General features: G+C 39.5%; 1 protein-coding gene across 1 annotated transcript; it reads left to right on the forward strand.

The window, feature by feature from the left end:
* Positions 1-7,046: 7,046 nt before the first annotated feature.
* On the forward strand, positions 7,047-19,934 carry LOC129852983 (myosin-11-like). The gene is made up of 5 exons (XM_055918591.1): positions 7,047-7,226; positions 7,501-8,043; positions 8,229-8,297; positions 8,424-8,498; positions 9,049-19,934. The coding sequence occupies exons 2-5, from the start codon at positions 7,509-7,511 to the stop codon at positions 10,380-10,382; spliced, it is 2,013 nt and encodes a 670-aa protein (XP_055774566.1). The 5' UTR covers positions 7,047-7,226; positions 7,501-7,508; the 3' UTR covers positions 10,383-19,934.
* Positions 19,935-21,422: the final 1,488 nt, after the last annotated feature.

Genomic DNA, 21,422 nt, shown 5'->3' on the forward strand with positions numbered 1-21,422 from the left:
TGAGACTGAAATTCAATGAACAATAATAACTAATGCATTCTGTTTTACATGATCATTATTCATGACTCTCCATCTTCGACAATGGATGATCAGCATCGGGTGAGTAATTACTTATTTTCTGTTTTGTTTATTGACAACCAATAACACAAGACAAAGAACAGACCAGAGTGTTAATCTGATACTATAAAAACTACAGGCCTTGTGAACAGCAGTGTGTCTTCTTCAAGGCTACAAATTAAATCAGTTTCTTTACATTTATCAATACTCTCCCCAAATGTTCTCAAGGTAGGTTGGATTAAGATGTATAAATGTTCTTCAAATTTTCCAGAATGTTTATATCATAGTCCCCCCACAAAAGATCTGCTATAGAGCTCAACATTTCAGAGGGGTTGAGTTAAATGCGGAAGACACATTTTAGTTGAATACATTCAGTTGGACAACTGACTAGGTATCCCCCTTTCCTTTCCCTTTTACAAAGCCCTCCATCAGTATATCTGCCATAGAGGTCAATATTTAACATAGTTCTCCCACAATATATCTGCCATAGAGGTCAATATTTCACATAGTCCTCCCACAATATATCTGCCATAGAGGTCAATATTTCACATAGTTTGTCACGATCGTCTTGATATGAGTGAGAGGACCAAGGCGCAGCATGATATGAATACATCTTCTTTTTATTATATAGAAGACGGAACACGAAACACTTATTCAAACTAACAAAAACAACAAACGACCGTGAAACTACAAACGCAAGTGCGCACACAAACTACTTACGTTCGACATAGACTAGACATATACAATGACCCACAACAGCTAAAGCCTATGGCTGTCTTAAATATGGCTCCCAATCAGAGACAACAGTAACCAGCTGTCTCTAATTGGGAACCCATTCAGGCAACCATAGACTTTCCTAGACAACTACACACAACACTAAACCATCTATACTCCTTAACCCTCTAAACCATACAACCCCCTAGACCAGGGGTGTCAAACTCATTCCACGGAGGGCCTAGTGTCTGCAGGTTTTTGGTTTTTCCTTTCAATAAAGCCCTAGACAACCAGGTGTGGGGAGTTCCTAACTAATTAGTGATGTTAATTCATCAATCAAGTACAAGGGAGGAGCGAAAACCCGCAGACACTCGGCCCCCCGTGGAATGAGTTTGACACCTGTGCCCTAGACAATACAAAAACACATACTTCATGATGTCACACCCTGACCTGACTAAAATAATAATGAACACAAAGATAACTAAGGCCAGGGTGTGACATAGTTCTCCCACAATATATCTGCCATAGAGATCAATATTTCACATAGTCCTCCCACAATATATCTGCCAAAGTGGTCAACATTTTGCATAGCTCTCCCACCCACAATATATCTGCTTTAGAGGTGAACATTTCTCAATTCGAAATTAACATGGAATCAGCTTGAATTCAGTTTGATGTCCCAGTATGAAGCATTCTGTGATTTTTAGACTGTTCCCATAGTAGCACTGCTTACACCCCTTTCCCTAGATGTACATTAGTAATGAATGTGATGAACAGTCATATCAATATGATGTATGGTATTTCATTAAATTATGTAATGAGACAGAAATTCAATGAACAATAATAACTAATGCATTCTGTTTTACATGATCATTATTCATGACTCTCCATCTTGGATAATGGATGATCAGTAATGGGTGAGTAATTACTTATTTGTCTGTTTGTTTATTGACAACCAATAACACATGACAAAGAACAAACCAGAGTGTTAATCTGATACTATAAAAACTACAGGCCTTGTGAACAGCAGTGTGTCTTCTTCAAGGCTACGAATTAAATCAGTTTCTTTACATTTATCAAAACTCTCCCCAAATGTTCTCAAGGTAGGTTGGATTAAGATGTATAGATGTTCTTCAAATTATCCAGAATTTTCATATCATAGATCTCCCACAATATATCTGCTATAGAGGTCACCATTTCACATAGTCCTCCCACAATATATCTGGCATAGAGGTCAATATTTCACATAGTCCTCCCACAATATATCTGCTATAGAGGTCACCATTTCACATAGTCCTCCCACAATATATCTGGCATAGAGGTCAATATTTCACATAGTCCTCCCACAATATATCTGCCATAGAGGTCAATATTTCACATAGTCCTCCCACAATATATCTGCCATAGAGGTCAATATTTCACATAGTCCTCCCACAATATATCTGCTATAGAGGTCACCATTTCACATAGCCTTCCCACAATATTTCTGCCATAGATCTCAACATATCACACTCCAAAATGAATATGGAATCAGCTTGAATTGTCACGCCCTGACCTTAGAGAGCCTTTTTATTTCTCTATTTGATTAGGTCAGGGTATGATTTGGGTGGGCATTCTAGTTTTTCTATTTCTTTGTTGGCCGGGTATGTTTCTTGTCTTTGGTTAGTTGCTGTGTTAGCGCTACAAAACTTTACGTGTCGTTTATTCTTTCTTGTTATTGGTGTTGATTTAATAAATTGATGATGTACGCCTACCACGCTGCACCTTGGACCGATCCATCTTTCAACGAACGTGACATGATTTCAGTTTGATGACCTAGTATGAAGCATTCTGTGATGTTTAGACTGTTCCAATAGTAGCACTGCTTACATCCCTTTCCCTAGATGTACATTAGTAATGAATGTGATGAACAGTCATATCAATATGATGTATGGTATTTCATTAAATTATGTAATGTGACTCAAATTGGAATGAATGTAACTGTAATAACTCATACATTTTGTTCTACATTATCAATATTAATTCCTCTCCATCTTGGATAATGGATGATCAGGAGCATTACCATAAACCTCCCACAATATATCTGCCATAGAGCTCAACATTTCACACTCCAAAATGAAAATAGAATCAGCTTGAATTTAGCTTGATGTCTTATTATGAAGCATTCAGTCATTCTCAGACTGCTCACATAGTAGTGCTGCTTACATCCCTTTCCCTAGATAGAACCAATTTGTAAGTCGCTCTGGATAAGAGCGTCTGCTAAATGACTTAAATGTAAATGTAAATGTACATTAGTAATGAATGTGATGAACAGTCATTCCAATATGATGTATGGTATTTCATTAAAATATGTAATGAGACAGAAATTCAATGAACAATAATAACTAATGCATTCTGTTTTACATGATCATTATTCATGACTCTCCATCTTGGATAATGGATGATCAGGATCAGGTTAGTAATTACTTATTTTTCTGTTTTGTTTATTGACAACCAATATCACAATACAAAGAACAGACCAGAGTGTTAATCTGATACTATAAAAACTACAGGCCTTGTGAACAGCAGTGTGTCTTCTTCAAGGCTACAAATTAAATCAGTTTCTTTACATTTATCAATACTCTCCCCAAATGTTCTCAAGGTAGGTTGGATTATGCTGTATAGATGTTCTTCAAATTATCCAGAAATGTCATATCATAGATCTCCCGCAATATATCTGCCATAGAGGTCAACATTTCACATAGTCCTCCCACAAAATATCTGCCATATAGTGTTACGCATGCCTCTGTGAAGAGGGAACGCAACACCCTGCTACAACTCAACTCCCCGTGAAAGAGGTATGGGACTGTAGGTGTGAGGAAGGACAACAAACGGCAGAATTGACCGTTTACTAGGATTTTATTCCTTACACGGTAATATGGGGAAAAGGGGCTGGACGGAACCAAAGCAAAGAAAGTAAATGTCAAAGCCCCCCTCTCCTATCTAACCTGCCTACCCACTACTTACCTAACAATACAGGGGGTGGTCCGCCCAGGTCTTACCTAGTGTGCCTAGACAGTGAATATACTACAGGTATATGTATGCCCACAGTTCTCTTGCCTAAGCACTCCCTAGGTGCCTTCCCCTTCCCCCCTGGGAACAAATGAAACAGAATAACAAACAATATCTCAAACAAACTAATAAACAAAGGACATCAAATAAACTCTATCTGAGCAACAATCTCACACAGAACATACCAACTGATCCCAGCAACAACTAACACAGTACATACCAACTGATCCCAGCAACAACTAACACAGTACATACCAACTGCTCCCAGCAACAACTAACACAGTACATACCAACTGATCCCAGCAACAACTAACACAGAACATACCAACTGCTCCCAGCAACAACTAACACAGAACATACCAACAACTAATACAGTACATACCAACGACCAACATGCTATAACCCTCAGCCATCAACCTCCTCTCTCAGCAATGATCTATATCACATTCAATCTCTCCAGCAATGATCTCAGGCTGCCAATAATCTCAGGCTGCCTATAATCTCAGGCTGCCTATAATCTCAGGCTGCCTATAATCTCAGGCTGCCTATAATCTCAGGCTGCCTATAATCTCAGGCTGCCTATAATCTCAGGCTGCCTATGATCTCTCTCCCCTGAACAACAGAACACTGGCTTTTATATAGCTTCAGAAGGCATTTGGAAATGAGAAACAGCTGCGTCTTGACGAGGGGGCGGGGTCAGCTCTCCAATCAACAATTGGGGCCGACCAATCAGCTGCTTGGGGAGAATTTCAGGAAGCCATCTCCTGAAACACACACACTCAAATACACAAGCTACAACACAGAAACTGGGGAACGTAACAATAGCTCAACATTTCACACACCAAAATTAAAATAGAATCAGCTTGAATTTAGCTTGATGTCTTATTATGAAGCATTCAGTCATTCTCAGACTGCTCACATAGTAGTGCTGCTTACATCCCTTTCCCTAGATGTACATTAGTAATGAATGTGATGAACAGTCATTCCAATATGATGTATGGTATTTCATTAAATTATGTAATGAGACAGAAATTCAATGAACAATAATAACTAATGCATTCTGTTTTACATGATCATTATTCATGACTCTCCATCTTGGATAATGGATGATCAGTTACACGTGAGTAATTACTTATTTGTCTGTTTTGTTTATTGACAACAAATAACACAAGACAAAGAACAGACCAGAGTGTTAATCTGATACTATAAAAACTACAGGCCTTGTGAACAGCAGTGTGTCTTCTTCAAGGCTACAAATTAAATACGTTTTCTTTTACATTTATCAATACTCTCCCCAAATATTCTCAAGATAGGTTGGATTAAGATGTATAGATGTTCTTCAAATTATCCAGAATTTTCAAATCATAGATCTCCCACAATATTTCTGCCATAGAGCTCAACATATCACACTCCAAAATGAACATGGAATCAGCTTGAATTGTCACGCCCTGACCTTAGAGAGCCTTTTTATTTCTCTATTTGGTTAGGTCAGGGTATGATTTGGGTGGGCACTCCAGTTTTTGTATTTCTTTGTTGGTCGGGTATGGTTCTTGTTTTTGGTTAGTTGCTGTGTTAGCGCTACAAAACTTTACGTGTCGTTTATTCTTTCTTGTTTTTGGTGTTGATTTAATAAATTGATGATGTACGCCTACCACGCTGCACCTTGGTCCGATCCATCTTTCAACGAACGTGACATGAATTCAGTTTGATGTCCTAGTATGAATCATTCTGTGATGTTTAGACTGTTCCAATAGTAGCACTGCTTACATCCCTTTCCCTAGATGTACATTAGTAATGAATGTGATGAACAGTCATATCAATATGATGTATGGTATTTCATTAAATTATGTAGTGAGACAGAAATTAAATGAACAATAATAACTAATGCATTCTGTTTTACATGATCATTATTCATGACTCTCCATCTTGGATAATGGATGATCAGTTCCAGGTGAGTAATTACTTATTTGTCTGTTTTGTTTATTGACAACCAATAACACGAGACAAATAACAGACCAGAGTGTTAATCTGATACTATAAAAACTACAGGCCTTGTGAACAGCAGTGTGTCTTCTTCAAGGCTACAAATTAAATCAGTTTCTTTACATTTATCAATACTCTCCCCAAATGTTCTCAAGGTAGGTTGGATTAAGATGTATAGATGTTCTTCAAATTATCCAGAATTTTCATATCATAGATCTTCCAAAATATATATGCTATAGGAGGTCACCATTTCACATAGCCTTCCCACAATTTTTCTTCCATAGAGCTCAACATATCACACTCCAAAATGAACATGGAATCATCTTGAATTGTCACGCCCTGACCTTAGAGAGCCTTTTTATTTCTCTATTTGGTTAGGTCAGGGTAGGATTTGGGTGGGCATTCTAGTTTTTCTATTTCTTTGTTGGCCGGGTATGGTTCTTGTTTTTGGTTAGTTGCTGTGTTAGCGCTACAAAACTTTACGTGTCGTTTATTCTTTCTTGTTTTTGGTGTTGATTTAATAAATTGATGATGTACGCCTACCACGCTGCACCTTGGTCCAATCCATCTTTCAACAAACGTGACATGAATTCAGTTTGATGTCCTAGTATGAATCATTCTGTGATGTTCAGACTGTTCCAGTAGTAGCACTGCTTACATCCCTTTCCCTAGATGTACATTAGTAATGAATGTGATGAACAGTTATTCCAATATGATGTATGGTATTTCATTAAAGTATGTAATGAGACAGAAATTCAATGAACAATAATAACTAATGCATTCTGTTTTACATTATCATTATTCATGACTCTCCATCTTGGATAATGGGTGATCAGGACCACGTGAGTAATTTCTTATTTGTCTGTTTTGTTTATTGACAACCAGTAACACAAGACAAAGAACAGACCAGAGTGTTAATCTGATACTATAAAAACTACAGGCCTTGTGAACAGCAGTGTGTCTTCTTCAAGGCTACAAATTAAATCAGTTTCTTTACATTTATCAATACTCTCCCCAAATGTTCTCAAGGTAGGTTGGATTAAGATGTATAGATGTTCTTAAAATTCTACTGAATGTATATTCCATAGAACCCTGCCTCCTGACACAATATCATGTATCTGCCATTGAGCCCAATGCTGGTTATCACAAACAATGAACATAATCATTTGATCAGAGATAGGACAATAACAAAACAACATTATTTATTAAGTTAACCAGATCTCATTGGTGCCCACAGTTCCTACATGAGGGAGGCTTGAGTGACAGGAGAAATCTGATTGGTCCTGTTTGTTCTGTATATAGTGATGTAGTCTACCACACAGAACTCACCTCTCTGTTTTACACCATAGGATCAGGTTCACAGTATTTACAAGATGAGACCCAGGAGGACAAGCTGAAGAGGGAGGCAGCTGGTGAGCTTGGTAAGTATGAGAGAGTCTGGAGGAGAGAGGATTGAATCAGGGAACATGAGTGATGTCATTCAGTTTTTCAGACTAATTCATTTGTAATGTATCAAATAGTCAATAGACCAGTTGATGATTGGTTCAGCTCAGATAACTGTTGACTGGAGGAAATAATTACTAATAATTGTACCACCTCCATCAAATGATAACGTCTTTATAGGCATACTATTGAATGAATTAATACATTACTTATTCAAACAACCAATTAAATATGTTAATTGCTCTCTCTCAGAGTTGAAGATGGAAGAAGTGAAATTAAGACAGGATATGATGAAACAACTAGAGGAGAAAGACACACAACTGGATGATATGACCCAGGAAGTGAGAGAGAAAGAGAGACTCCTGGAGGAGAAGAACCAGATAATGGAACAGAGGGAGAAACTATTAGAAGAGAAAGAAAACCAACTGGAAGAGAAAGACAAGCAACTAAAGGATAGAGACATTCAACTAGAGGCACTGAGAAAGAACCTGCAGGACAAGAACAGCCAAGTAGAGAACTTCAGAGTCCTACTGCAGGAAAAAGACCTTCAACTAGAGGACAGCAACCACAGACTGGGAGAGAAGGACAGACTACTGGAAGAGAGAGACAGACTACTGGAAGAGAAGGACAAACAGCTGGAACAGAGAGACAAATTACTGAAGGGAAAAGAAAATGAACTAAAAGAGAGGAGGCAGGAAGTAGAAGAGAAAGATAACCTACTAGAGGAGAGAGAGAAGCAGTTAAAGGAAAGAGACAAACAGCTGGAGGATGTCAACAATGAAAATGCTGAACTGGGTAAGATTATTCACACCATTAATACATTTAGTCTTCTGTACTTTCCTCAATTCTCAGGTTATTGTCGACTCTCCACTGAGTTGTGAATATTGTTGTCCATCACTTCATACTTTCCCTCTGCATCATATTTCTGTCTAAAGTCTTTAACACAGAATTCAGATCCTAGTCCTCCTTTGTTATTTCAGCTCAACAGATATGTGATGTGAAGACTGAGGTAGAGAGACTGAGAAGAGAGATCTCAGCCCAGATGACTGGTGAGTGAGATATGTGTTACTTAACATTTCAAAAGAAACCCAGAACTCCCCTTCAGTAGGTCTATGTGCCTCCATGTGTCACTGAGGTAAATGTTCCCATTCTAAATGGTTGTTCTATTATTTTAGAACCTGGAGAGACGTCAGATACAGGTTCCATACTCCCAGTCAGGAGGAGACACAGCAAGGAGCTTCCTCCACTTAGTGAGTTATCACTATTGTCCTGTTGTCTCCTACTGTTTCTAGTCTATAGTGGACCATCCTTCACTTAGTGAGTTATCACTATTGTCCTGTTGTCTCCTACTGTTTCTAGTCTATAGTGGACCATCCTTCACTTAGTGAGTTATCAATATTGTCCTGTTGTCTCCTACTGTTTCTAGTCTATAGTGGACCATCCTTCACTTAGTGAGTTATACATGTTGTCTCGAACTGTCATCAATCTTGATATTCTCATGGAGTCTTGATAACAGCATGGAGTTAAATCCTCCAGAGAGTGAGTTATGGATGTAGATTATATTATATTTGACTCTGTTGTACATCCTCCAGATATTGAGTTATGGATGTAGATTATATTATATTTGACTCTGTTGTACATCCTCCAGATATTGAGTTATGGATGTAGATTATATTATATTTGACTCTGTTGTACATCCTCCAGATAGTGAGTTATGGATGTAGATTATATTATATTTGACTCTGTTGTACATCCTCCAGAGAGTCAGTGTGTTGATCAGTGCTGTGTGTTGTGTTGCAGTGGGAGGAGAGAGCAGCAGTCCAGACTCCCCAGTGTCTCCCAGTGTGTCTGAGCTGAGACTGGTGCTGCTGGGGAGGACTGGGGCTGGGAGGAGTGCAGCAGGAAACACCATCCTGGGCAGAGAGGAGTTTGGGGCCCAGGCCAGCCCCTCTGCAGTGACCCAGAGGAGTAAGAGGAGAGAGGGGGACGTGTGTGGGAGACGGCTGGTGCTGGTGGACACTCCAGACTGGTTCTGTCCTGGACTCTCTCTGGAGGAGATGAGACAGGATGTGGGGCTCTGTGTCCGTCTGTCTGCCCCGGGACCCCACGCCTTCCTCCTGGTCATACCAGTGGAGCCCTCTAAGGGGGAGGAGAGAGGGGTGCTGGAGAGAACAGAGGATATGTTTGGGGAGGGTTGTTGGGAACACACTGTGATTCTATTCACTCATGATGATGTCCTGAAAGAGCAGAGCATTGAGGAGTTTCTCCAAGCAGGAAGTCAGGACCTCCAGCAGCTAGTAGAGAAAAGTGGGAGCAGGTACCACGTCCTCAACATTAAGGACAGGGCCCATGGCACTCAGGTATCAGAGCTGCTGGATCAGGTAGAGGAGATGGTGGCAGGAAACAGAGAGAGATTCTACAGCAGTCAGACCTACCAGGAGGCAGAGACCCAGGTTAGAGAGATGGAGGGAAAGATCCAGAGAGAGAGAGGAGAGAGGAAACAGAGGGAGGAGAGAGACTTGAGAGAGAGGCTTGAGAAGGAGATGCAGGATTCTATGGAGGAGAAAGATGGAGAAATCCAGAAGCTCAAGAGAAATATCAGAATTCTCAGAGAACGAATAACAGAACTGGAGAGACAGGTGAAAGAAGAGAGGGATGAGGAGAAGAAAATAGAGCTGGAGAAGGAGCTGAAGAGGGAGTCTGATAGGAGGGAGGAGATGGAGAGAAAGATGGAGAGATTTAGAGAGAAGACAGAGAATGAGAGGAGGGAGATGGAGGAGAGACACAGACAGGAGATAGAGGAGATGATGGAGAACTATGAAGGAGAGGCCAGAGTTGAAGCAGAGAGAAACCTGATGAAGATAGTCCTACCTGAGTTACAGAGTAACATCATGATCTCACAGACAAAGATGCAGAGAGAGTTCAGCAGACAGATGAAAGAGAAGAATAGACAGATGGAGGAGAAAGGTGGAGAGGTGGAGAGACTGAGACAGAACTTGAAAGAGGTCAGTGAAGCTCACTCAGTGTTGGAGGGGAGACTGCTGCAAGAAGGGAGAGGTCAGAGGGCACTGATAGGGTTGTTGGGCTGGGTCAGGAGAAACTCATCAAGTTGGCTTCTCCACAATCTGACATGATTCACCATCACCGTCTATGTGTAGAACCAGACCAGGTCTACTGTCCACTGTACCGTGGTGAGTGACCATGGATCATGGTGGTCATGGGGAAAACAGGTCAGAATAATGTCTGGTCCAGTCTACAGTGTCTAGAGAAGGAGGGGAGGGAGGTCTGTAAAGATCTTGATGAGACGTAAAACAGAATTCCAAACCAACGTAGATTATTGACCTTTGCACTGCAGCCTTTTAGAATGGAGAGGGTTGTGGGGGGTCAGGAGGTCAGCGGGCGGAGTCAGAGACTGAGAACTCTAAAGATCTGAGTGAGACTTTTACTCAGTGTTTGAGGAGGTCTACTATTGAACAGAGAGAACCATGCTGTATTTACCATACACTACTTCCTGTTCTTTATCAAATTGTTTCATGTTGAAACTTTAAATATACACCGAGTGGACAAAACATTAAGAACACCTTCCTAATACTGAGTTACACTCCAAACAGCATGGACTCTACACAGTGTCGAAAGCCTTCCACACGGATGCTGTACCATGTTGACTCCAATGCTTCCCACAGTTGTCAAGTTGTCTGGATGTCCTTTGGGTGGTGGACCATTCTTGATACACACAGGAAACCCAGCAGCGTTGCAGTTCTTTACACAAGCCAGTGCTCCATGCACCCGTTACCATACCCTGTTCAAAGGCATTTATATATTGTATCTTGCCCATTCACCCTTTGAATGGCACACATACACAATCCATGTCTCAACATCCTTCTTTAACCTTCCTCCTCCCCTTCATCTACACTGATTAAAGTGGATTTAACAAGTCTCCTCCCCTTCATCTCCACTGATTGAAGTGGATTTAACAAGTCTCCTCCCCTTCATCTCCACTGATTGAAGTGGATTTAACAAGTCTCCTCCCCTTCATCTCCACTGATTGAAGTGAATTTAACAAGTCTCCTCTCCTTCATCTACACTGATTGAAGTGGATTTAACAAGTCTCCTCCCCTTCATCTACACTGATTGAAGTGGATTTAACAAGTCTCCTCCCCTTCATCTACACTGATTGAAGTGGATTTAACAAGTCTCCTCCCCTTCATCTACACTGATTGAAGTGGATTTAACAAGTCTCCTCCCCTTCATCTCCACTGATTGAAGTGAATTTAACAAGTCTCCTCCCCTTCATCTACACTGATTGAAGTGGATTTAACAAGTCTCCTCCCCTTCATCTCCACTGATTGAAGTGAATTTAACAAGTCTCCTCTCCTTCATCTACACTGATTGAAGTGGATTTAACAAGTGACATGAATAAGGGATCATAGCTTTCACCTGGATTCACCTGGTCAGTCTATATCATGGAAAGATCAAGTGGCCTTCATGTTTTGTACACACAGTGTATGTCTACAGTGAATTGATGAGTAATGCATTAGATTATTGTTCTGTTGCTGTGGAGACAACTGTTTTGTGTAGTGGTTAGAGAGGATACCAGTTAGAGACAACTGTTTTGTGTAGTGGTTAGAGAGGATACCAGTTAGAGACAACTGTTTTGTGTAGTGGTTAGAGAGGATACCAGTTAGAGACAACTGTTTTGTGTAGGGGTTAGAGAGGATACCAGTTAGAGACAACTGTTTTGTGTAGGGGTTAGAGAGGATACCAGTTAGAGACAACTGTTTTGTGTAGTGGTTAGAGAGGAGATTAGTTAGAGACAACTGTTTTGTGTAGTGGTTAGAGAGGAGATTAGTTAGAGACAACTGTTTTGTGTAGTGGTTAGAGAGGAGACTAGTTAGAGAGACAACTGTTTTGTGTAGTGGTTAGAGAGGAGACTAGTTAGAGAGACAACTGTTTTGTGTTGGGGTTAGAGAGGAGACCAGATAGAGACAACTGTTTTGTGTAGTGGTTAGAGAGGAGATTAGTTAGAGAGAAAACTGTTTTGTGTAGGGGTTAGAGAGGAGACTAGTTAGAGAGAAAACTGTTTTGTGTTGGGGTTAGAGAGGAGACTAGTTAGAGAGAAAACTGTTTTGTGTTGGGGTTAGAGAGGAGACCAGTTAGAGACAACTGTTTTGTGTGGTGGTTAGAGAGGAGACCCGTTAGAGACAACTGTTTTGTGTAGTGGTTAGAGAGGAGACCAGTTAGAGACAACTGTTTTGTGTAGGGGTTAGAGAGGAGACCAGATAGAGACAACTGTTTTGTGTAGGGGTTAGAGAGGAGACTAGTTAGAGACACCTGTTTTGTGTAGTGGTTAGAGAGGAGACTAGTTAGAGACAACTGTTTTGTGTAGGGATTAGAGAGGAGACTAGTTAGAGACACCTGTTTTGTGTAGTGGTTAGAGAGGAGACTAGTTAGAGACACCTGTTTTGTGTAGGGGTTAGAGAGGAGACTAGTTAGAGACAACTGTTTTGTGTAGGGATTAGAGAGGAGACTAGTTAGAGAGACAACTGTTTTGTGTAGGGGTTAGAGAGGAGACCAGTTAGAGAGACAACTGTTTTGTGTAGGGGTTAGAGAGGAGACTAGTTAGAGACAACTGTTTTGTGTAGGGATTAGAGAGGAGACTAGTTAGAGAGACAACTGTTTTGTGTAGGGGTTAGAGAGGAGACTGGTTAGAGAGACAACTGTTTTGTGTAGGGGTTAGAGAGGAGACCAGTTAGAGAGACAACTGTTTTGTGTAGGGGTTAGAGAGGAGACTAGTTAGAGACAACTGTTTTGTGTAGGGATTAGAGAGGAGACTAGTTAGAGAGACAACTGTTTTGTGTAGGGGTTAGAGAGGAGACCAGTTAGAGAGACAACTGTTTTGTGTAGGGGTTAGAGAGGAGACCAGATAGAGAGAATCCCACTGTATTTTCCTCCACTGTGAGAGAAACATAGGAGTGTTATTATTTTACCACAGTCACACTGTTGTTTTCTATTTGCTGACCTTCATCAATCAAAGTTCATCAGGATCCTGCTGTTGTTGTGATGTAATGTTTCAAGTTGAAACCTTAAACATATCTCTACAGTAGAAAGAGGAGGAAGGGAAGCGCTACTAAGGTACACAATAGTACATTTTGGTAGACAGAAGGTGCTCTTTGGTAAAAGGGGTGAATTGGTCATCAAAAAGAAAGGAGGACCAAGGCACTCGTCATATAATTAATTAAAATGCCTTTATTTGTTATGGCATGTTCAATAGAAACAACGTTTTTAAAAATCCGACGCGTTTCGGCTGCATGGCCTTCGTCAGGAAGTACAAAGAAATAAAACAATGTCCTCTATTGAACAGCTTAGCCCTAATTTGTAGAGGGAGTGGTTACAAAATTGATTGGACACAACTAGTAAGCAATACTATACACATTAAAAAGTGAAATACTGTAGCTATGTTACCATAAAAATACAACTCCAAGCTAGAAGTATCAGAACACTTAGATATGACTGGGAGAAGTGTCAAGACTAAGTACGCAATATATTCCATAGAACACTAGAACACAGCAATATATTCCATAGAACACTAGAACACAGCAATATATTCCATAGAACACAGCAAACATGAACAACAACAGTCTAAACATAGCTGAGGGCAATTGAGCAAAATGTCCACTAGATGGCAGCAAATGGACCCATCACGACCCTACAGGAAGGGTGAGAAATCCATATCTTCATTTAAACCAGGGTATTTAGTGGCCTGTAGTTTGTAAATCCATATCTTCATTTAAACCAGGGTATTTAGTGGCCTGTAGTTTGTAAATCCATATCTTCATTTAAACCAGGGTATTTAGTGTCCTGTAGTTTGTTTTATCCATGTCTTCATTTAAACCAGGGTATTTAGTGGCCTGTAGTTTGTAAATCCATATCTTCATTTATCCAGGGTATTTAGTGGCCTGTAGTTTGTAAATCCATATCTTCATTTAAACCAGGGTATTTAGTGGCCTGTAGTTTGTAAATCTATATCTTCATTTAAACCAGGGTATTTAGTGTCCTGTAGTTTGTAAATCCATATCTTCATTTAAACCAGGGTATTTAGTGGCCTGTAGTTTGTAAATCCATATCTTCATTTATCCAGGGTATTTAGTGGCCTGTAGTTTGTAAATCCATATCTTCATTTAAACCAGGGTATTTAGTGGCCTGTAGTTTGTAAATCCATATCTTCATTTAAACCAGGGTATTTAGTGGCCTGTAGTTTGTAAATCCATATCTTCATTTAAACCAGGGTATTTAGTGGCCTGTAGTTTGTAAATCCATATCTTCATTTAAACCAGGGTACTTAGTGGCCTGTATTTTGTAAATCCATATCTTCATTTAAACCAGAGTATTTAGTGGCCTGTAGTTTGTAAATCCATATCTTCATTTAAACCAGGGTATTTAGTGGCCTGTAGTTTGTAAATCCCATGTCTTCATTTAAACCAGGGTATTTAGTGGCCTGTAGTTTGTAAATCCCATCTCTTCATTTAAACCAGGGTATTTAGTGGCCTGTAGTTTGTTTTATCCATGTCTTCATTTAAACCAGGGTATTTAGTGGCCTGTAGTTTGTAAATCCCATGTCTTCATTTAAACCAGGGTATTTAGTGGCCTGTAGTTTGTAAATCCCATGTCTTCATTTAAACCAGGGTATTTAGTGGCCTGTAGTTTGTTTTATCCATGTCTTCATTTAAACCAGGGTATTTAGTGGCCTGTAGTTTGTAAATCCATATCTTCATTTAAACCAGGGTATTTAGTGGCCTGTAGTTTGTAAATCCCATGTCTTCATTTAAACCAGGGTATTTAGTGGCCTGTAGTTTGTTTTATCCATGTCTTCATTTAAACCAGGGTATTTAGTGGCCTGTAGTTTGTAAATCCCATGTCTTCATTTAAACCAGGGTATTTAGTGGCCTGTAGTTTGTTTTATCCATGTCTTCATTTAAACCAGGGTATTTAGTGGCCTGTAGTTTGTAAATCCCATGTCTTCATTTAAACCAGGGTATTTAGTGGCCTGTAGTTTGTTTTATCCATGTCTTCATTTAAACCAGGGTATTTAGTGGCCTGTAGTTTGTAAATCCCATGTCTTCATTTAAACCAGGGTATTTAGTGGCCTGTAGTCTGTAAATCCATATCTTCATTTAAACCAGGGTATTTAGTGGCCTGTAGTTTGTAAATCCATATCTTCATTTAAACCAGGGTACTTAGTGGCCTGTAGTTTGCAAATCCATATCTTCATTTAAACCAGGGTACTTAGTGGCCTGTAGTTTGTAAATCCATATCTTCATTTAAACCAGGGTATTTAGTGGCCTGTAGTTTGTAAATCCATATCTTCATTTAAACCAGGGTATTTAGTGGCCTGTAGTTTGTAAATCCATATCTTCATTTAGACCAGGGTATTTAATGGCCTGTAGTTTGTAAATCCATATCTTCATTTAGACCAGGGTATTTAATGGCCTGTAGTTTGTAAATCCATATCTTCATTTAGACCAGGGTATTTAATGGCCTGTAGTTTGTAAATCCAAAAACTGTTTAAGACGCTCCCCTTTTCTAATAGAGGCCGGAACATGATCAATACCCATAGCTTGTAGGGAGGCAGGGTTGCCATGGTGTAAGGACTTGTAGTGCCTTGCCATGGGGTAGTCTTCATTGCCTACCCGTATGGCGTCCTTGTGTTCCGTTAAGCGGTCTTGAAGGCGTCTCTTCATCCTTCCAATGTAGAACACCTTGCACTGTGCACATTCCAATCTATAGATGACATGAGTGGTTTTGCAGTTAATGAAATGCTTGATGTAATACTCCATTTTGGAAGCTGTGTCAACAAAATACTTTTTCTGTGCAATATTTCTGCAATGGTTGCACTGGTTACATTTAAAAGAGCCCTTGGGTTTGTGGTCAAGCCAAGTTTTTGAGAGTCACCCGGAAGATAACTGTGGACTAATTTGTCATTTAGGGTAGGACATCTCTTAATCTCTGGGATATGTGGGACGGTAGCATCCCACCTCGCCAATAGCCAGTGAAATTGCAGGGCGCCAAATTCAAAACAACAGAAATCCCATAATTAAAATTCCTCAAATATACAAGTATTATAAACCATTTTAAAGATAAAATTGTTGTAAATCCAGCCACAGTGTCCGTTTTCAAAAAGGCTTTACGACGAAAGCACACCAAACGATTATGTTAGGTCTGCACCTAGTCACAGAAAAACACAGCCATTTTTCCAGCCAAAGAGAGGTGTCACAAAAAGCGGAAATAGAGATAAAATGAATCACTAACCTTTGATGATCTTCATCAGATGACACTCAAAGGACTTCATGTTACACAATACATGTATGTTTTGTTCGATAAAGTTCATATTTATGTCCAAAAATCTCCGTATACATTGGTGCGTTATGTTCAGTAGTTCCAAAACATTTGGTGATTTTGCAGAGAGCCACATCAATTTACAGAAATACTCATAATAAACATTGCTAAAAGATACAAGTGTTATGCATGGAATTTTAGATTCACTTCTCAATGCAACCGCTGTGTCAGATTTCAAAAAAACTTTACGGAAAAAGCACACCATGCAATAATCTGAGTACAGCGCTCAGACACAAAAACAAGCCATACAGATACGCGCCATGTTGTGGAGTCAACAGAAGTCAGAAATAGCATTATAAATATTCACTTACCTTTGATGATCTTCATCAGAATGCACTCCCAGGAATCCCAGTTCCACAATAAATGTTTGTTTTGTTCGATAAAGTCCATCATTTATGTCCAAATACCTCATTTTTGTTCACGCGTTTAGTTCACAAATCCAAATTCATGAGGCGCGAGCACTAGGTCCAGACGAAAAGTAAAAAAGTTCCGTTACAGTTCGTAGAAACATGTCAAACGATGTATAGCATCAATCGTTAGGATGTTTTATTCATAAATCTTCAATAATGTTCCAACCAGAGAATTTCTTTGTCTTTAGAAATTAAAGGGAACGCAGCTACCTCTCACGGACGCGCGCGTGATCAGCTCAATGCAGACACCTGGTTGAAACAGCTCTCTTTCTCTCCCCCTTCATAGTAGAAGCCTCAAACAAGGTTCTAAAGACTGTTGACATCTAGTGGAAGCCTTAGGAAGTGCAATATCACCCCATAGACACTGTATATTTGATAGGCAATGACTTAAAAAACTACAAACCTCAGATTCCCACTTCCTGGTTGGATTTTTTCTCAGGTTTTTGCCTATCATATGAGTTCTGTTATACTCACAGACATCATTTAAACCGTTTTAGAAACTTCAGAGTGTTTTCTATCGAAATCTACTAATTATATGCATATTCTAGCTTTTAGGCCTGAGTAGCAGGCAGTTTACTCTGGGCACCTTTTTATCCAAGCTACTCAACACTGCCCCCCAGTCCCAAAGAAAGCTTATGACGACTGGTGGCTCAGGAAAGACTTGGCGTAGTAGCGTATCACTTTGGATTATTCCCCAATTATTTTTAATTATTATTTTAATGTTCTCTGCTTCAGTGCTGTATTTTGTAACAAAATACACTCTTGGAGGGGATTTGTTTTCACATGGATTTATAGCTTGTTACTTCAGAAGCAAATCTGTTGATATCCAGAAAATAGAAATTAATGTATTATCAGGGAACAATCTTTGCAAAATAAGGCAATTGATATGTTATTAACTTGAGGTATGAAATAAGGTATAAGGTATGAAATTAAGTATAAAATAATTGGAATGTTAATGACATCTCCATGGGTCCACCTTGGGGGGTCAAAGGTCATACCTGTATGCATTTTGGGGTATATTGATGAGACAGAATGGGCAGCATTGGGATGTGTTTTATTATCACATCGTACCATAGATGATAACTACAACAAACTCCCCACAGAACAAGGAGACCCATTTGAAAAGTTTCATAGAGTCATCATGGATTCAGTGTAAAATCAGTCACAACAACCTATTTTAAAATTGGCCGCCATTCATTTCAATGTGGAGGAACTGAATATATTTCTCAGGGCAGAAATGAATAAATAATTGGTTTAATAAGACTAATAAAGACTGAAAATGTGTGTTACTGTGAGGAAAGTGTTAAAAGATGTCCCAGTATATGTATTTAGTAAAATATTACCAGAGCGTCTGCTAAATTACTAAAATGTAAATGTAATAATGGTAGAAATATGACAAAACACCAAAAATAATGTCTGAAGTTAAGACGGACTGAGGAGATCTGATAGGTTTCTTTCTATGAGATAATATCAGTCATTTAACATGACCTTTATCAATTATGAAGCCTTTATGTGCTTTATGTGCAGAAATTATTAAAGTAATCACAAAATGTGACGTTAGCTGATGAAGATTATCTCATCGAACAAAGTGGATAACATTTCCTCAGCCTGTATTTACCAAATAACTCATTTTCGGCGATAATTTTAAAAAACTACAAAAACGCCATTCATTACCCCATAGGCTGTCGAACGAATCATGGCGGAGTTAGTACCTACAAAAATATGCCGTTACTATTTCTCTCTATAGCTGGACCAGGGAGCTGGCTGAATGTAGTGCCCCCCCCCCCCCCCCCTCACTGTATGTAATAACACACTAAAATGTCTGGGCTAACAATGTAAGAAATAACACTGCAAAGTTTCCTCGGGGCTAGAAGCACGGCTCTCTATCGGCGCCATTTTATATATTGACTACGTCCGTCCTAGCTCGCTCATTTTTGTCTTCATCGAAATTACGGATTGCCTCTTGTCCGCTTGTCGTCCCCTTATGCCATAGTTTGATCAAGTATATTATGGAAGCGCAAATGTGCTAATAATTGGAATGTTTGATAAACTTGGGAATGGAATTCAAAACACAGCGCTGTGAAAACAATGAAGTTTGAGTTTGGGAAACACTGAGATCCTCTGCATCAATGTAGCCTAGTCAGATGTCTATTATTAGTTATAATGTGGAAATACAATGCATCAATGTAGCCAAGTCAGATGTCTATTATTAGTTACAATGTGGAAATACAATGCATCAATGTAGCCAAGTCAGATGTCTATTATTAGTTACAATGTGGAAATACAATGCATCAATGTAGCCAAGTCAGATGTCTATTATTAGAGATAATGTGGAAATACAATGCAACAATGTAGCCAAGTCAGATGTCTATTATTAGTTACAATGTGGAAATACAATGCAACAATGTAGCCAAGTCAGATGTCTATTATTAGTTATAATGTGGAAATACAATGCATCAATGTAGCCAAGTCAGAAATATATTATTAGAGATAATGTGGAAATACAATGCAACAATGTAGCCTAGTCAGATGTCTATTATTAGTTATAATGTGGAATTACAATGCAACAATGTTGTCACGCCCTGACCTTAGAGAGCCTTTTAATGTCTCTATTTGGTTTGGTCAGGGTGTGATTTGGGGTGGGCATTCTAGGTTTCGTTTTCTATGATTTTGTGTTTCTATGTTTTGGCCGGGTATGGTTCTCAATCAGGGACAGCTGTCTATCGTTGTCTCTGATAGGGAACCATACTTAGGTAGCCCTTTTCCCTCCTTTCTGTGTGGGAAGTTGTCTTTGTTTGTTGGCACTATAGCCTTAAGCTTGTTTTTGTATTGTTTATTGTTTTTGTCGGCGTCATCCAAAATAAAAAGGAATATGTAAGCTCACCACGCTGCACGTTGGTCCAGTTCTTTCAACAGCCGTGACAAATGAAGCCTAGTCAGATGTCTATTATTAGGTATAATGTGGAAATACAATGCAACAATGAAACACAACTAAAGGATCTAAAGATACTGTGTGTTTAAAATGCCGAACTTCCACATGTTCAATGCTAAATGGGTCAATATGCTGAAATGGATGACTGTGTCTTTAAAGCATTAATGGAGGTCTAAAGAGGCATTGCGTTTAACAATCAAATCTTCAACTGTGTCCTCGTAAATTAAAAGTGAATGATGGAAGATGAAATCCCAAATAAGACCCCACTGGAGAGGACAGAGGAGCATTTGAAATTCACCCTACCCAGCCCTGAAAGGCCAACTTGGAGAGTGTACACGCACAATTAATTAAATAAAAGTCCTTCTAGTTGATGGAGGAAATATTGAAGCTGTGAATGAGGGTCTTGAAGCTTTTGATGCTGTTCTCAATGACTTTCAGAATGCTCATGAATCTGTACTAGAGCTGGTCACAGAGGAGGAACAGGAAAATGACTTTCAGAATGCTCATGAATCCGTACTAGAGCTGGTCACAGAGGAGGAACAGGAAAATTACTTTCAGAATGATCATGAATCTGTACTAGAGCTAGTCACAGAGGAGGAACAGGAAAATTACTTTCAGAATGCTCATGAATCTGTACTAGAGCTGTTCACAGAGCAGGAACAGGAAAATGAGAGCATTAACTATTATCAATCAAGAATGAGGACTTATGAATATTTCCTGAAAGAGGTGGAAATATGGAAAAATGCTGAAGTTGAGCTACAAACGCTCATTCAACCACATGACAGCATTTCCAATGTGTCAAAAATATCAAGAAAACAAAGTATTCTAAGGCTGCATCATCCTCAGTGTCCTCTGCACGCCTAAAAGCCTAGGCAGAACGAGCAGCCCTACTCGCTCGCCAAGCATCATTACAGGACAAGCATGCATTGGAACTGGAGAAAGCTCAACTGAATGTTAGAATGTAAAAAATGGAACTGGAAACGGACATAGCAGCATATAGTGTCAGACTGAAGGTCCTGGAGAGTGTTGAGTCAACTTCTCAATCCCATGCTGTGGCAGCCCACTTACTAAGCCAACAAGATGGAATGAAGTCCTGTTTTGAGAACCAGGAACCTGAGGTCTATGAGGAACCTGAACCATCACCTGTTGAGTTTGCTGCATTAGGTGCAGTTCCAAAGACCCCACTACAAAGAGGTTTACAACAACCGACAACAAAGCCATCAAAACCTATTCAGAAAACAGTCATAAACCACACCCCTCAGCAGTCAACAGCAAGGTCTAGCAATCAACACAGAATCAACACTATGGGTATCAGCCACAATACCAGCCATGATAAACTCTACTGTCATGCAAAGACAGAATGAAATTACTGACCTCCTTGTACTACAGCACAAACAGGCCACACTCCCTGTTAGGGAGATAACTATGTATGACGGGGA

The sequence above is a fragment of the Salvelinus fontinalis genome, chromosome 4 (genome assembly GCF_029448725.1).
Source record: "Salvelinus fontinalis isolate EN_2023a chromosome 4, ASM2944872v1, whole genome shotgun sequence".
Lineage (NCBI taxonomy): Eukaryota > Metazoa > Chordata > Actinopteri > Salmoniformes > Salmonidae > Salvelinus > Salvelinus fontinalis.

Excerpts from the sequence above, each read along its gene's own strand:
- LOC129852983 (XM_055918591.1), top strand. The coding sequence starts at position 7,509 with ATGGAAGAAGTGAAATTAAGACAGGATATGATGAAACAACTAGAGGAG. Across the intron at positions 8,044-8,228 it reads CAATGAAAATGCTGAACTGG|CTCAACAGATATGTGATGTG; the intron begins GTAAGATTATTC and ends TTGTTATTTCAG. Across the intron at positions 8,499-9,048 it reads CAAGGAGCTTCCTCCACTTA|TGGGAGGAGAGAGCAGCAGT; the intron begins GTGAGTTATCAC and ends GTTGTGTTGCAG.